Source organism: Lampetra fluviatilis, chromosome 49, assembly GCF_964198595.1.
Source record: "Lampetra fluviatilis chromosome 49, kcLamFluv1.1, whole genome shotgun sequence".
NCBI lineage: Eukaryota > Metazoa > Chordata > Hyperoartia > Petromyzontiformes > Petromyzontidae > Lampetra > Lampetra fluviatilis.
Genome location: NC_136323.1, coordinates 3564132 through 3581812, shown reverse-complemented (window position 1 = coordinate 3581812; position 17681 = coordinate 3564132). Strand labels below are relative to the sequence as shown.

The 17681-nt window shown below is 56.9% G+C and overlaps 1 protein-coding gene across 1 annotated transcript in view; it reads left to right on the top strand.

The window, feature by feature from the left end:
• The window catches only part of LOC144948377 (LIM/homeobox protein Lhx9-like), a 56180-nt gene extending 41800 nt beyond the window's left edge, over nt 1-14380 (top strand). The window contains 5 exon segments of the mRNA XM_078877803.1: nt 7122-7300; nt 8837-8900; nt 8903-9344; nt 10439-10641; nt 12693-14380. Coding sequence (XP_078733929.1) covers nt 7122-7300; nt 8837-8900; nt 8903-9344; nt 10439-10641; nt 12693-12983 — 1179 coding nt within the window. The 3' untranslated portion in view covers nt 12984-14380.
• The last annotated feature ends 3301 nt before the right edge of the window (nt 14381-17681 follow it).

The following is a 17681-nucleotide window of genomic DNA, read 5'->3' as shown; positions in this document are numbered from 1 at the left end:
ATTCGTCCTCTTTCTGAGTCGTCCTCTCTCTCTGAGTCGTCCCCTCTCTCTGATTCGTCCTCTCTCTGAGTCGTCCTCTCTCTGAGTCGTCCTCTCTCTGAGTCGTCCTCTCTCTCTGATTCGTCCTCTCTCTGATTCGTCCTCTCTCTGAGTCGTCCTCTCTCTGAGTCGTCCTCTCTCTCTGATTCGTCCTCTCTCTGATTCGTCCTCTCTCTGAGTCGTCCTCTCTCTGAGTCGTCCTCTCTCTCTGAGTCATCCCCTCTCTCTGATTCGTCCTCTCTCTGAGTCGTCCTCTCTCTGAGTCGTCCTCTCTCTGAGTCGTCCTCTCTCTCTGATTCGTCCTCTCTCTGATTCGTCCTCTCTCTGAGTCGTCCTCTCTCTGAGTCGTCCTCTCTCTCTGATTCGTCCTCTCTCTGATTCGTCCTCTCTCTGAGTCGTCCTCTCTCTGAGTCGTCCTCTCTCTCTGAGTCATCCCCTCTCTCTGATTCGTCCTCTCTCTGAGTCGTCCTCTCTCTGAGTCGTCCTCTCTCTGAGTCGTCCTCTCTCTCTGATTCGTCCTCTCTCTGATTCGTCCTCTCTCTGAGTCGTCCTCTCTCTGAGTCGTCCTCTCTCTCTGATTCGTCCTCTCTCTGATTCGTCCTCTCTCTGAGTCGTCCTCTCTCTGAGTCGTCCTCTCTCTCTGAGTCGTCCTCTCTCTCTGATTCGTCCTCTCTCTGAGTCGTCCTCTCTCTGAGTCGTCCTCTCTCTCTGAGTCGCCCTCTCTCCGTCTCTCTGCGAGAGTGATAGCGGCGGCGGCGGCGCAGCAGCGTAACAAGTTGAGATGACTACTGCTACTACGACTGTCTGATGCATTCACGCGTGGTGATTTGGACATAGGCAAATGAATCAGGTTGCGTAGAGAGAGAAAAACAACCGTTTGATCGCGGTGTTAGATCAAAGACGGTGTTAATATAGCCAGTTGGTTTGATTGCACAGTCATAGACCCTGTGGAGTTTGCGTGCTCTCCCCGTGTTCTGCAGAGTATGAGTGAGTGAGAGGGACGGGCTGGGGAGGAGATGGAGCTGATGCGGTTCAGGAGAATGTGGAGCTGAGCGGACTTGCCGATGACCGGTACCAGTAGTGTCAAGATCGGCCTCTGTGGAGGAGGAGGCTCGTGAAGGACGCTACTGGGCATTTGGAGGCAGTCGCCTCTCCAACAACAGCGGAGGGCGGAAGAGCGACGCTCACAACAACGAGCGGAGCGCCGGGCGCATAAAACGGAGCGAGTTGGCACAGTGGGGAGCACAGTTGGTGCATCTGCCAGTCATTTCAGACAGTCACCCCAAGTCACCTGGGTCTGTTCCGTGACCTCCTGCCAGCAACGATCCTTCTTAACTTCACGTGACGGCCTCCAAGTGCACCTAACCTGGCACAAGATCGGCCGCTGTGGTGACGTCACCACCACTTAGTGGCGATTCTCGGCTTTTGTTGATGTTGTGAGTGTGTGGAGTCTGTATGATCTCCCCCTGTTCTGCATGGCACTGTAACTGGGTCTGGGGTGTCACGGTGGCTATGAGATGTTAACTATCTCGCCCGGTATACAAAAGTCGTGGGTTCGATCCCGACCCTGACGCCTGCTGCTGTACATTTGGAGTTTGCGTGTCTCTCTCTCTCTGTCTGCCTGTGGTCGCGTGGATTTTTCTCTGGATCCTCCGGGTTTTCCCTTCCAAATTTACAAATGTGCGTGTTAGAATATTTGCCTGCTTTGCAATATGCACGTGATAAGCCACACTTCTTTGAGCTACCATTTGTGGCCAGGTCGCTTCTGAAAACGAGATACTATATATAACTCAGTGGGTCTTACCTGGTAAACAAAAAAAACGTAGGTTTCGTTTGTTTTTTAATCGTCGAATCGCTTAAACCATCACGCGAACTCCGGCTTTTGGCTAACCATCGAACAAAGACGGTGGCCACCGCATCGCGCATTTCCGGACGCGCTTCTGCGCCCGTCTGGAACGCTCTTCCATCCGATATTAGGACCCCCACCGGAGTTTACGCACTTTGAAATCGTCTAGACTGAACACCCATTTCTTTAGAACCGCTTTTTGTGTTAAGTTTGTCGTCCTCCCGTACCACGGACATGCGTCAACCAAATGCTTTAAAATAAAATGTACCCTACCAAACGCAGAAACATCGCCCCCTGGTGCGAAAACTTGAAATGCCCGTTCATTGCCCAGCTCCGGCATTGTGTCACGCTAGCAGGGTCAATTGCTCAGCCGGCAGATCGCCACTCCCCCCCCCACTCTCTCCATCTCTCCTCCCTGGCTCCTCCCCCCTCTTACCTTATATAATCTCTTGTCACAAGCAGCTCTTTCGCCCACGACAGCAAGTTTGGTTCTTGCTGTGGCTTTCCCACCTGATGACGGACGCTTGTGTTGCTTCCGAAACATCGTAAATATTCTAAATTCCTCTTGATATGCAAATTATTTTGTCAAGGCGCCCTTCCCCCCCCCTTCCAACCCAGCTTAAATAGACGCTCCAAGCATGGTGCTGTTTCATTCAGACGCTGTCTCCCCGACAGACCTGGTTTTCACCTGAGGACGGCTGCTTGCGTTGTGGCCGAAACGTCGTGAGAATTATTTTATATGTTTTATTTTATTATTTTATTATTTCCATTCTACGTGCCTTTACCGAAAGAACCAAGAAGATGAATCCCTGCAGTCACGAAAGCTTTAAATCGAAAAAAAAAAATCGTGATTTAATTTATATTTTATTTTATACCTACGTGACTTTACCGAAAGAACCAAAGAGTAAAGACCCATTGAGGCGGGCTAATGTCATCTCATGGAAGTCACGTTTTTGTGGATAGATGTTTATTTCCTGGTGGTGATTATGATGGTGGTGGCAAGTGATAGGGAGCGTAGTGTGGTGAGTGTTTCGTTCCGGTCTTCATAATTGCTACTCGCAAACAACACATTCCTGCGGAGGGAGCTGGTAGGAACGTTGGGTTGCTCGGTCAATGGCCAGGGGTCAACGGCGGCGTGGTGTATTCCGCAAATATGCCCGACTGTGAGGGCGGGCACAAGCCGGCGTGAGTAGGTTAAACGTTGAGTTTTGTAAGGGCACCACGGGGTGACCAACCCCTCCCCACCCAGCCCCACCCCTCCCACCCCCCACCCAGCCCCACCCTCCCCACTCAGCCCCTCCCCACCCTCCCCTCTCCACCCTCCCCTCTCCACCCAGCCCCACCCCTCCCATTTTTGAATGCACGACGGACGGACATAATAATCCTCTGTGGACTGGTGGAACCAGGTGGTTCCTACCAGTATAACTTACCGCTACAGTCTGTTGACGCTACAACGGATGATCTTTGTGGGAGTGATAATGGTGATATTGATAGTGGCGGTGATAGTGATGAAGGTGGTGATGGTTGGGGGTGATTTTGATGAAGGTGGTGACGTTAATGATGATGATGAGGGTGACAGTAATAATGATGGTGGGGGTAGCTGTGGTGAAAACATTGATGGTGATGGTGAAAGCAATTATGGAAACGGTGGTAGAGGTGCTGGCAGTGGTGGTAACATTGATGGTGGTAATGAATCTAATGATGGTAAGGGGCCGTCCATAAATGACGTCACGCACCTAGGGGGGGGGGGTCAGACATTTGTGACGATATGTGACGAGGGGAGGGGGGTTGAGAAATGTGACGTCACATCAAAATGCGCAACTTTAAATAAATATAGACAACACGTTCTACTTAATTAAATAGACTTTTTGATAAATGATTCATCCTACAACATCAGAGTGCAGCGGCACATTAAATACACACTACAATGACAATAGTTTAAAGCGATTTGAAGCATGTTTTATATTTTTTGGGGGGGGGGGGGGCAGAGCTTTGTGACGTCATATTTGAGGGGGGGGGGGGTCTGACTTTTTGTGACGCCGTGTGACGAGGGGGGGGGGGGGGTCAAAAATCGTCCAAAATCGCGTGACGTCATTTATGGACGATCCCTAATAGTAATGATGGTAGTGGTGGTGAAGTGGTGGTAGCGGTGGTGTAGCAGTTAGTGCACTGCCCTACGTTCGTCCTGCTGACAGCCAACACCAGTGACTATTATCTGAACCGGTCCTGTGCCTCCCCTATATCGACTCAGCCTCAAATGAGTACCTGGTGCAGTGTGTGAACATCGCCACTGGGGAGACAAAGGCGGCCAGGCGTGGTGCTGGCCACCCACCCCTGCCTTGTGCCGTGCCGGCCTTCATAGGTGCTCGCTAACAGCACTTGCCCCTACAGCCTGTCCAGGCTATACGGGGGATCTTTGTCTTTGGTGGTCATCGTCGCTGGCGAAGAGAATAAGAGAAATAAAATAACAGAACCGTCCCTCAGGCGAAACAACCTACGAGCATTTAACACATCCCATCAACGCGTAACTTCAGCAGCATTGAATCAACACGAGCAAAACTACAGACCGGTTTTGACTTTCAGTGTCTCATCAGCAGTCAAACTTTCCTGACTTGCCTGAACCAAAGCTGGCGAAGCTGGCAGTTGTTTATAGGCAAGGATTGGTTTCGACTTTTAGTGTTTCATCAGCAAAGTCAGGCTCGCTTGGACCAAAGCTGGTGGACTACCAGTTGTTTATAGGCAAGGATTGGTTTCGACTTTTAGTGTCTCATCAGCAAAGTCAGACTCGCTTGGACCAAAGCTGATGGACTACCAGTTGTTATAGGCAAGGATTGGTTTCGACTTTTAGTGTCTCATCAGCAAAGTCAGACTCGCTTGGACCAAAGCTGGTGGACTACCAGTTGTCTATAGGCATAGATTGGTTTCGACTTTTAGTGTCTCATCAGTAAATTTAGGCTCGCTTGAACCAAAGCTGGTGGACTACCAGTTGTCTTAACTACCTCGCCTGGTGTACAGGAGGTCGTGGGTTTAATCCCGACCCTGACGCCTGCTGCTGTATATTTGGAGTCTGCGTCTCTCTCTCTCTCTCATCATCATCACGGTGGCTAGGAGATGTTAACTATCTCGCCTGGTGTACAGAAAGTCGTGGGTTAGATCCCGACCCTGACGTCTGCTGTTTATTTGGAGTTTGCGTGTCTCTCTCTCTCATCATCACGGTGGCTAGGAGATGTTAACTACCTCGCCTGGTATACAGGAGGTCGTGGGTTCGATTCCGACCCTGACGCCAGCTGTATATTTGGAGTTTGCGTGTCTCTCTCTCTCTTATCGTCATCACGGTGGCTAGGAGATGTTAACTACCTCGCCTGGTATACAGGAGGTCGTGGGTTCGATTCCGACCCTGACGCCTGCTGTATATTTGGAGTTTGCGTGTCTCTCTCTCTCTTATCGTCATCACGGTGGCTAGGAGATGTTAACTACCTCGCCTGGTGTACAGGAGGTGGTGGCTTCGATCCCGACCCTGACGCCTGCTGTTTATTTGGAGTTTGCGTGTCTCTCTCTCCGTGGTCGCTTGGATTTTTCTCGGGGTCCTACGGGTTTCCCATCCACATTTAGAATCAACGTCACGCGTTTAGACTATTTGGCTGCTATAAATGTCCACGCGATAAGCCACTCCGTTAAGATATTTTTTTGTGATAGCCAGGTTGCTTCTGAAAACACATTCCTGCGGAGGGAGCTGGTAGGAACGTTGGGTTGCTCGGTCAATGGCCAGGGTCAACGGCGGCGTGGTGTATTCCGCAAATATGCCCGACTGTGAGGGCGGGCACAAGCCGGTGTAAGTAGGTTAAACGTTGAGTTTTATAAGAGCACCACGGGGTGACCAGCCCCTCCCCTCCCCACCCAGCCCCACCTCTCCCACCCCCCACCCAGCCCCACCCTCCCCACCCAGCCCCTCCCCACCCAGCCCCTACCCACCCTCCCCACCCAGCCCCTCCCTGCACGACGGACACAATAATCCCCTGTGGGCTGGTGTAACCAGGAGGTTCCTACCAGTAAAATACCTATATAGCTCAGTGGACAATACCTGGTAAAATAAAAGTTTAGTTTAACCGCCGTGGAGACGGAGCGATCGATTGTGGATCGTCGTTTTCGCGTGGCCGTGATGATATCGCGTCGGCTCAAGGAGAACCTTCATCCAGCAGTGGATCGATCGTGGCGGATGACGACTGCTGACGTAGTAACCCAAGTTGTGTCGAACCTGTCCCTCCACTTCACTGGTCCCATTTGCATTCCCTGTCCCACCAACTCCAATCGACCCCCTTTTATCACCCCTCCTCTCTCTCACCTCGCTCCCCACATTGCCACTCACCACCCATCACCCCACGAGCCCCCCCCCCTCTCGTCCCCTGCTCGACCCCCTCCGTACCCCCCTCTCGCCGCATTTCTCACTCCACTCACCTCACTTGCCCCCCCCCCGTCTCTCACTCAATACCCCCCCCACTCCCTCCCTCTCCCCCACGTCCCTCCCTCGCCACCAAGATACCCCCCCCCACCTAACTGCCTCTCTACCCCCTTGCACCCCCCCCCCACCACCTGCCACTCCCTACCTCTCTTACCACCCCCACCTAACTCTCCCTAATGCCCCCCCCCACCTAACTCTACCCCCCTCCCACCTAACTCTCCCCCCCCCTCCCACTTAACTCTCCCCCCCCCACCTAACTCTCCCTAATGCCCCCCTCCACCTAACTCTCCCCCCCCCGTGCCTCCCCACCTAACTCCCTCTCTACCCCCCTCTCTTACCACTCCCACCTAACTCTCCCCCGTGCCCCCCCACCACCTACCACTCCCTCTCTTACCACCCCACCTAACTATCCCCCCTCCCACCTAACTCTTCCTAATTCCCCCCCCCACCCCCCCACCTAACTCTAACCCCCCCGTACCTCCCCACCTAACTCCCTCTCTATCCCCCTCTATTACCACTCCCACCTAACTCTCCCCCGTGCCCCCCCCCACCACCACCACCACCACTCCCTCTCTTACCACCCCCACCTAATTCCCCACCACCACCTACCACTCCCTCCCTCTCTTACCACCCCCACCTAACTCTCCCACGTGCCCCTCCCACCACCACCACTCCCTCTCTTACCACCCCCACCTAATTCCCTCCCCCCACCACCTACCACTCCCTCTCTTACCACCCCCACCTGACTCTCCCCCGTGCCCCCCCCCACCCCCCCAGGCGAGTGCGGCGTGCGCTGGCTGCGGCCGCCTCATCGCCGAGCGCTTCTACCTGCTCGCCGTGGGTCGCACCTGGCACCTGCGATGCCTCAAGTGCCGCGACTGCGAAATCGCCCTCGACACGGAGCTCAGCTGCTACGCGCGCGACGGGGGCATCTACTGCCGACAGGACTACTACCGGTACCGCTCACCCCTCCACCCCACCCACCACCCCACCCACCCCACCCACACCACCCACCCCACCCACACCACCCACCACCCCACCCACCCCACCCACCACCCACCAATCGGCTATAGCCCCCCCACACACACACACCAGACCAGACCAGTGAGCTCATCAGCTGCAGTGTCAGGGCCCCCCTCGGCTATGACGTCCGGTGCCCTTACAGACCCTGCATCTTTTTGGTTCTTTCGGTAAAGTCACGTAGAAGGGAAATAATAAAATAATAAAATCAAACATCATAAAATAATTCTCACAACGTTTCGGACACAACGTTCTTCACCTGAGGACGGCTGCTTGCGTTGTGGCCGAAACGTCGTGAGAATTATTTTATTATGTTTGATTTGTATTATTTTATTATTTCCCTTCTACGTGACTTTACCGAAAGAACCAAGAAGATGAATCCCTACAGTCACGAAAGCTTTAAATCGAGACCCTGCATCCTGACGATGACCAGACATGCTCTCCCACTGCCCCCCTTCTCGGCTCTCTCCCCCGCCCCACGACTAAACTAACTAAAAACTAGAAACTATTTGTATTTGATGAGGTAGGGGGCCGCTGAGCTATGCAGCTCTTTTTCAGAAGCGACCTGGCCGCGGATGATCGCTCAACAAAAGTGGCGCATCACGTGTGGACATTTCGAGCAGTCACACACTCGTGAACGCGCGATTCCGATTCTAAATGTGGAGGGGAAAACCCGGAGAGAAAACCACGCGGCCACGCGGAAAACACGCACACTCCAAATATACAGCAGCAGGCGTTGTCAGGGTCGGGATCGAACCCACGACCTCCTGTATACCAGGCGAGGTAGTTAACATCTCCTAGTCACCGTGATGATGATGAGAGAGAGACGCAAACTCCAAATAAACAGCAGGCGTTGTCAGGGTCGGGATCGAACCCCCGACCTCCTGTATACCAGGCGAGGTAGTTAACATCTCCTAGTCACCGTGATGATGATGAGAGAGAGACGCAAACTCCAAATAAACAGCAGGCGTTGTCAGGGTCGGGATCGAACCCCCGACCTCCTGTATACCAGGCGAGGTAGTTAACATCTCCTAGTCACCGTGATGATGATGAGAGAGAGACGCAAACTACAAATAAACAGCAGGCGTTGTCAGGGTCGGGATCGAACCCCCGACCTCCTGTATACCAGGCGAGGTAGTTAACATCTCCTAGCCACCGTGATGATGATGAGAGAGAGAGAGACACGCAAACTCCAAATATACAGCAGCAGCAGGCGTCAGGGTCGGGATCGAACCCACGACCTCCTGTACACCAGGCGAGGTAGTTAACATCTCCTAGCCACCGTGATGATGAGATAGAAACTCGCAAACTCCAAATATACAGCAGCAGGCGTCAGGGTCGGGATCGAACCCCCGACCTCCTGTATACCAGGCGAGGTAGTCAACATCTCACCCCCCCTCCACCCCCCCCCCCCCTCCACCCCCCCCCCCTCCACCCACCCCCCCCCCCTCCACCCCCCCCCACACCCCCAGACGCTTCTCATCGCAGCGCTGCTCGGGCTGCGGCTCGGGCATCCCGGCCTCGGAGTTGGTGATGCGCGCGCGCGCGACTCCGTCTTCCACCTGCGCTGCTTCCGCTGCGCGGCCTGCGAGCGGCCCCTGACGCCGGGCGACCACTTCGGCATGCGGGGCAGCCGCGTCTACTGCCGACCCCACTTCGAGTCGCTCCTCCGCGACGAGAGCCGAGACGACGCCGGCGGGGGGGGCGCCGCGTCCGCCGGCGGCGGCGGCTCCGTCGTGGGGGGCTCCGTCGCCGGAGCGGCGTCTTCCTTGCTCATGCAGGGGGGGCCCGGGGGAGGGGTCCTGGGCGCAGGGGGCTGGCACGAGGTGGGGCCGGGAGGCTCCCTGGGTCACGGCGGCGGGGGAGGCGGGGGTCCTCCCCCCGTGCACGGCAGGGGCCGGGGGTCGGCGCAGAGACACCGCCCGCGCAAGCGGAAGCCGTCGGCGGCGCACGGGGCGGAGATTCTGGAGTACGGGCTAGGTATGGGGGGGGGCTAGGTATGGGGGGGGGGGGCTGGGGGGGCGGGGCGGCACAGGAGGGGAGGGGACAGGTGGTGGTGGGGGTGGGGGTGCATCTGCCGCTCATCTCAGTCATACAACGTCACCTGGGTCTGTCCCGTGACCTCCTGCACCTAGCCTGGCACAGCAGTCAAGCCATGTCACCTGGGTCTGTCCCGTGACCTCCTGCACCTAGCCTGGCACAGCAGTCAAGCCATGTCACCTGGGTCTGTCCCGTGACCTCCTGCACCTAGCCTGGCACAGCAGTCAACCCATGCCACCTGGGTCTGTCCCGTGACCTCCTGCACCTAGCCTGGCACAGCAGTCAAGCCATGGCACCTGGGTCTGTCCCGTGACCTCCTGCACCTAGCCTGGCACAGCAGTCAAGCCATGCCACCTGGGTCTGTCCCGTGACCTCCTGCACCTAGCCTGGCACAGCAGTCAAGCCATGTCACCTGGGTCTGTCCCGTGACCTCCTGCACCTAGCCTGACACAGCAGTCAAGCCATAGCACCTGGGTCTGTCCCGTGATTTCCTCCTCCTGCACTTAGCCTGGCACAGCATTAAACCCATGGCACCTGGGTCTGTCCCGTGACCTCCTCCTCCTCCTGCACCCAACCTGGCACAGCAATCAACCCATGGCACCTGGGTCTGTCCCGTGACCTCCTGCACCTAGCCTGGCACAACAGTCAACCCATGGCACCTGCTGGGTCTGTCCCGTGACTTCCACCTCCTGCACCTAGCCTGGCACAGCAATCAACCCATGCCACCTGGGTCTGTCCCGTGACCTCCTGCACCTAGCCTGGCACAACAGTCAACCCATGGCACCTGCTGGGTCTGTCCCGTGACTTCCACCTCCTGCACCTAGCCTGGCACAGCAGTCAACCCATGGCACCTGGCTCTGTCGAAAGCTTTAAGTCAAAAAAAGGTTTCTGTTTGGTGTTTGTGAACATCTTAAACGCCTCCCGTGTCATTGCCAGAAAGGGTGAAACGCACGAAAGTTCGGCACCGCGTTGTATACCGGGGAAACTTTGTGGGGTTTTCTTCTTCTTCCGTTTTTGGGTGGTGGTCAATGCAGGCTTGGGCTGCGCCGACCCTGACGGCTGCCAGGACGGGGACTTGGGCTACCAACAGTCACAGAAGTCCAAGAGAATGCGAACCTCCTTCAAGCACCACCAGCTGCGTACCATGAAGTCGTTCTTCGCGCTCAACCACAACCCGGACGCCAAGGACCTGAAGCAGCTCGCGCAGAAGACGGGTCTCACCAAGCGAGTGTTACAGGTTACACCACCACCGCCACCACCACCACCACCATACCGCACCACCACCACCACACCGCCACCACCACCACCACCACCACACCGCCACCACACCACCACCACCGCCACCACCACCGCCACCACCACCGCACTGCACCGCCACCACCACCACCACCACCACCACACCGCCACCACCACCGCCACCACCACCGCCACCACCACCGCACTGCACCGCCACCACCACCACCACCACACCGCCACCACCACCACCACCACCGCCACCACCACCACCACCACCACCACCGCCACCACCACCACCACCACCATACCGCACCACCACCACCACCACCACACCGCCATCACCACCGCCACCACTACCGCACTGCACCGCCACCACCACCACCACCACACCGCTCCGCCACCAGCACCACACCGCCACCACCACCACACCGCCACCACTACCATACCGCACCGCCACCACCACCACTACACCGCCACCACCACCACACCGCACCGCCACCACCATCGCACCGCCGCCGGCACCACCACAGCATCATCACCGCATCACCACCACCACCCCACCGTGCCACCACTACACCGCACCGCTACCGCACACCGAATTGCCAGAACCACCACACCGCATCGCCACTGCCACCACCCCACATTGCCACCACCACACCACATCACCACCACCACACCACATCACCACCACCACACCGCATCAACACCACCACACCGCATCACCACCACCACACCAGATCACCACCACCACACCGCATCGCCACCACCACACTGCATCGCCACTGCCACCACCCCACATTGCCACCACCACACCACATCACCACCACCACACCAGATCACCACCACCACACCAGATCACCACCACCACACCACATCACCACCACCACACCACATCACCACCACCACACCACATCACCACCACCACACCACATCGCCACCACCACACTGCATCGCCACTGCCACCACCCCACATTGCCACCACACCACATCACCACCACCACCACCACACCACATCACCACCACACTGCATCGCCACCACCACCACACACATGCGTCAAGCGTCACACCGCACCACACCACCACCATGCACCACCAGCACCAAGCATGACACTCCACCTCCGCCAAGCATCGCACCACACCACCATGTCCCACAGAACATATCACTGCACAATCAGCGGCACCACTGACCACTCACCGGCTTACACCGCACGCCAAACCATCACGCCACCCCACCGAGAATCATACCACACCATGAGTCACACCACCACGCGTCATGCCGTACCACCACCATCACCACGCAAGGCCCTACCACCACCACCACCACGCGTCATGCCGTACCACCACCATGCACGGCCCTACCACCAACAGGTCACGCGACCCACCACCGTGGGTCACGATGGGCAGCGCGGATAGATGTGATCACGTGACTGTTGTCGCTGAACTCGCCTCTCTCCCTCCCCTTGCATCCCCCCTCCCCTCTTCCCCTGCCCCCCCCTCTTCCCCTGCCCCCTCTCTCTTATCTCTACCCCCCTGCCCCCCCCCCCCCCCACTGAACTCATCAACCCCTCCCCTTGTCTCCACCTCCTCCCATCTCTCCCCACTCCGCCTACCCCATCCCTTCTTGCCCCACCCCTCCCATCCACCTGGCACAAATCCTTTACACCTCCCCCCGCCCTTCCACCTCCTGCCCCCCCCCCCACGCTCCTCCCCCCACCCTCCTCCCACCCTCCCCCCACGCTCCTCCCTCCCTCCCTCCCCCCACCATCCCCCCACCCTCCTCCCACCTCGCCCCACGCTCCTCCCTCCCACCACCCTCCTCGCTTCTCCCACCTCCCCCCCTCCTCCCACCTCTCCCCACCTTCCCCCCACGCTCCCCCCACGCTCCCCCCACGCTCCCCCCACGCTCCCCCCACGCTCCTCCGACGTTCATCCCACCTCCCCCGACCCTCCCCCCACGCTCCTCCCACCTCCCCCCACCCTCCCCCCACGCTCCTCCCACCTCCCCCCACCCTCCCCCCACGCTCCTCCCACCTCCCCCCCACCCTCCCCCAGGTGTGGTTCCAGAACGCTCGCGCCAAGTTCCGAAGGAACCTCCTGCGGCCCGAAGAGGGGGGGGGCGGTGGCGCGGGCATGGACAAAGGGTGCGGGGGGGAGGGGGGCGGCGGCCCCCCCCACCCCTCCCCAGGGGGTGGGGACCTCTCCAGCCCCCCCCTGAGCCCCGCCCTCTCGGTCACCACCCTCACCGACCTGACCAATCCCGCGCGGCCCACCGTCACCTCCGTCCCGGGCGTCGTCCAATCGGCGAGCCCGCCCCCGCCCCACCTGCTCGCACGTCGCTTCTGATTGGTCTGGCGGGTTTTGTGGGAGGGGGGGGCGAGGTTTCATGTGTCCGTTGTGATGTCACTCTCTCCGGATTACTTTAGCCGGAAAGTAATCAGGATTACTTTATCCGGATTTACTTTACGCGGGGCCAGATTACTTTATTTCGAAGGTAATCCGGATTACTTAACTCGGGACCGGATTACTTTATCAGAATAACTTTATGCGACAGGCAGTCAGGATTACTTAACACCGGTTCGGATTACATTATCTAGCAGGTAATCTGGATTACTTTACTCAGGTTCGGATTACTTCATTTGGTAGGTAATCTGGATTACTTTACTTGGGTTCAGATTATTTGATCTGGAAGGTAATGGGGAGTACTTCACTCGGGGTTTGGATTACTTGATCTTGCAGGTAATCTGGATTACTTTACTCGTGTTCCGAGTAACCGGCCTCAGTTTTTTACTTCGTCTATAGTAATCTACTTTGGATTATCCCCCACTGGGGATGAGATCCTCGCTTGTAATCGGACTCCTCAGAATCGGGTTTCAATTAACCCGACCTCTGCTCCAGATTACTGGATAATAACACTCGCACTCAGTCCGAATTACTCCACCTTTTTATTGCGGATTACTGAGATTCGCTCGACACGAGTTGGGATTACCCAAACCCCTCGTTGGGATTTTACTCAAGCCCCGATAAAGATATCATTAATCTGTCCCCAGATCGGAATCCTTAAATTCCCCTGTTATTTTCAGATGACCCGACTCGCATACTGCAGATGACGAGGGTCTACAGATGCAATCGGATTACTCAACACCCAGCAAACGTGAAATCGACCAACATGCCGGGCAACGTTGGCTCGGTTTCGTTTGGTGGGCGACTCGGGCTCCAATCACGTGGCCGCCCAACAAAATCCAATCGCCGGCTTGTCACCCTACCTCCGGGGGAGTGCATCTTTCCGATCGGAGCGGACCACACGGATCTCCCCGTGGGGAGAAGACGAACAGAACCCGGAATGTCAAGCGGGAATTCCTGGAGCTGGAAAGTTCCGACGAATCTCGTCTCCCCTGGTCCCCGATCAACGTGATCCCCAAGGCTGCTGTGAGGACCGCTGATTTGTGTTTCGTTTCGTCGTCTTTCCCTCGGCGCCTCTGGGTTAACGCGGTTGGCAAGCGTGCGGTGCGAAAGAAGTTCACCACACACACACACGCGTGAGCCTCTGTTCTGATCCGCCAGGACTTACGTTTATCCCCAAACAAAACCGTGCGGTTGGAGGTGGGGGGGGATGGGGACTCAGTTCTGCTTCGAGGGAGTGTGAATTAAACACTTTAATTAAGAGTATGTAGCTATCGTGATTAGTTTTTTCGGTAAAGTCACGTAGGTAAAAAATGAAATGAAAATTAATACAAAATAAAAATCACGACGTTTCGGAGGCAACACAAGTCTTCGTCATCAGGTGGGACCGTCACAGCAAGATTTGCTGTATCACTTGATATCACTTGATACAGCAAATCTGGCTGTGACGGTCCCACCTGATGACGGAGACTTGTGTTGCCTCCGAAACGTGATTTTTATTATTTTATTTTTATCAATTTTAATTTCATTTTTCACCTACGTGACTTTACCGAAAAAACTAAGAGTATGAATCCTTGCTGTCACGAAAGCTTCAAATCTAGAACGATAGCTACAATTGAAGTATCGATTCACGATGCATTCTGTTGTGGTTACGCCACCACGTGGGAGCAGCGGCAACAGCAGCGACGACGAAAACGCTGCCCGGTGATTACAATCTTGTGTCGTCAAGAAGCCTGCTCCCGCCACCCGACGCTGTCGCTCGACCCACAAAGGCTGCCCCCCCCCCTGCCTCCCCCCCCTTTCACCGACGAAGAAATATTATCTTCGCTGGGGAAAAAAGAGGCGATTTGGTTGGCAATTCACGGCTCCTTGGCAACTCAGCCAAGCATCTTCAGGATTAGAGAGGACCCAGCATAAGAGAGAGAGGTGTTGAGTAATGTTAATATTATTGCTGTTGTTGTCATCAACGTTACAACAACAACATTACGCAGAACGTTACGAGCGTTTTTACATGGAAGCCTCTTCTTGGAATGGCACCGCTGACGGGGATGTGTAATGCACTACGCGCGTCCACCAGTCACGGGCAGCGGTGTGCGGAGTGGGGGGAGGTTGGGGAGGGGGCGATGTTGTAGGCGAGGGGGTAAAGGCGAGGGGGTAAAGGCGAGGGGGTAATGGCGAGGGGGTAAAGGCGAGGGGGTAAAGGCGAGGGGGTAAAGGCGAGGGGGTCGGCGGTGCGAGGAGACATTGGGGGAGGGGCGGGGTGGATGGGGAGGCGACGTTTGGCCACACAGAAAGACACGGGTTCGATTACCCGGTTACGTAATGTGATCACGTTGCTCAAAAAGGTGTATAATGGTTTCAATTTTTTTGTAAATAATAAATAATCGTCAGCATCTTCAGCCATGGTCTACCCACTGCTGGATGAAGGTCGCCTTGCTGTGCGCAAAGGATGAAAGGGGCACGCGAAGGATGTTCCCCCGTGAGAGAATTCCGAATGGATTCTACGTCCCACGACTCCCCGCGTCACTCACGCAGATCCCACCCACGATGGGGATGAAACTGTCGTGATCAGAACCGGGGCATCGAACTTATCAAGCATTCGCTCCTCGCTAATCCACTACAGCGCCCCCCCCTCCCACGCAATTCGCCGTTTGTATTTTTTAAAAGTTTTGCCGAGAAACGGAGGTAAAGGAATGGGGGGGGGGGCAGATCACCCCTCTGTGCCCCCCTCCTCTCGCGATGTAAATTCTGATGGTGCACGCCACCACCATCCCCCCCCCTCGACTTGTGTACAAAGGTGGCGTGGCCCCGGCGCGTTCGGTGTGCGGTCTCGCGGCGGATTTATTTATTTATTATCGACTACGAAGACGGTGATGACGGAGCGCGGTCGTGAAAAAAAAAACATTACAAAAAAAATAAAAGTGGTTTTAACAGCATCGTTGTCACGGGACCGACCCCCATTATTTATCCCAAGCGCACCCCCCCCCCATTTCCCTGTCCCACAGCTTAGCAGCCCCCACCCCAACCTTGAAGTGTTCCTTACACATTCCTGGGAGCCTCAAACAGGCCACAGAGTCGAATCTTCTGCCCTCATTTACATAGGCCCGCCCACTCGGCCCACTGTCTCGTCACTAGCCCCGCCCACTCGGTCTCTAGCCCCACCCACTCGGTCTCCAGCACCGCCCCACTCGATCTCTAGCCCCGCCCACTAGGCCCTTAACCCCGCCCACTCGGTTGATAGCCCCGCCCAATCCGTCTCCAGCACCGCCCCACTCAATCACTCGCTACCCTTCCCACTCCGCCCCTAACCCCGCCCACTCGGTTCCTTGCCCCGCCCACTGACACTAGCCCCGCCCACACGGTCACTAGCCCCGCCCACTCGGGGCCTAACACTGCCCACGAGGCAACTAGCCCCACCCACTGCCAGTAAAGCAGCTGCACATCACACACCAGGGCGGTATTTGGAGGCCCAGTCGACCTAGGGGAAGGCCCTAGGACCGGCTCAAGATGCAGTATTCGTCACAGATGTTGTTGCCCTGAGCGGGAATCGAACTCGGGCCGCCCGGGTTCCAAGCCAACCGCTCTCTACAAAACAAAGATAACCCGTATAGCCTTAACAGACTGTTAGGGGCAAGTGCTGTTAGCGAGTTGTACCTATGATGGCCAGAACGGCACACAAGGGGCTGGGTGGCCAGCACCACGCCCGACCGCCTTTGTCTCCCCAATGGCGATGTTTTTACACACCGCACCGGGTACTCGTTTGAGGCCGAGTCGACCTAGGGGAGGCCCTGGTGTTGGCCGTGAGTGGGAATCGAACCCGGGTAGCCAGGTTCGTAGCGCAGGGCGCTAACCGCTACATTACCGCCCCATCGTTCCTACCCAGCACCCCTCACACCCGCCCCTATCCCCCGACACTCTCGCAGGGTCTGTGTTGTGGGGGTACAATGCGGCCAGGAAGTGACGCCTAGTGGCCTCGTGTGGCACTGCAGGTCGTAGAGCGTGTGGCGAGGACCATGGGTAGGCGAGTGTGGAGGCGAGCCAATGGCGAGCAGAGTGGGTTATGCTGGCGACTGGAGAGGCGTGTGTGTTGGTTGGCGAGTGTGCACGTGAGCGAGCGTGCAGGTGAGCGAGCGTGCAGGTGAGCGTGTGTGCAGGTGAGCGAGTGTGCAGGTGAGCGAGCGTGCAGGTGAGTGTGCAGGTGAGTGACCAGGTGAGCGTGTGTGCACGTGAGCGAGTGTGCAGGTGAGCGAGCGTGCAGGTGAGTGTGCACGCGAGCGAGCGTGCAGGTGAGTGTGCAGGCGAGCGAGCGTGCAGGTGAGTGAGTGTGGAGGCGAGCGAGTGACCAGGTGAGTGTGCAGGTGAGCGAGTGACCAGGTGAGCGAGTGACCAGGTGAGCGAGTGACCAGGTGAGCGAGTGACCAGGTGAGCGAGTGACCAGGTGAGCGAGTGACCAGGTGAGCGAGTGACCAGGTGAGCGAGTGACCAGGTGAGCGAGCGACCAGGTGAGCGAGCGACCAGGTGAGCGAGCGACCAGGTGAGCGAGCGACCAGGTGAGCGAGCGTGGAGGCAAGTGGAGGTTTGCGTGAGCGTGGAGGCGAGCGGCGACGACGCTCCCCCATCAAGTCGCACACGGCGCTCGTG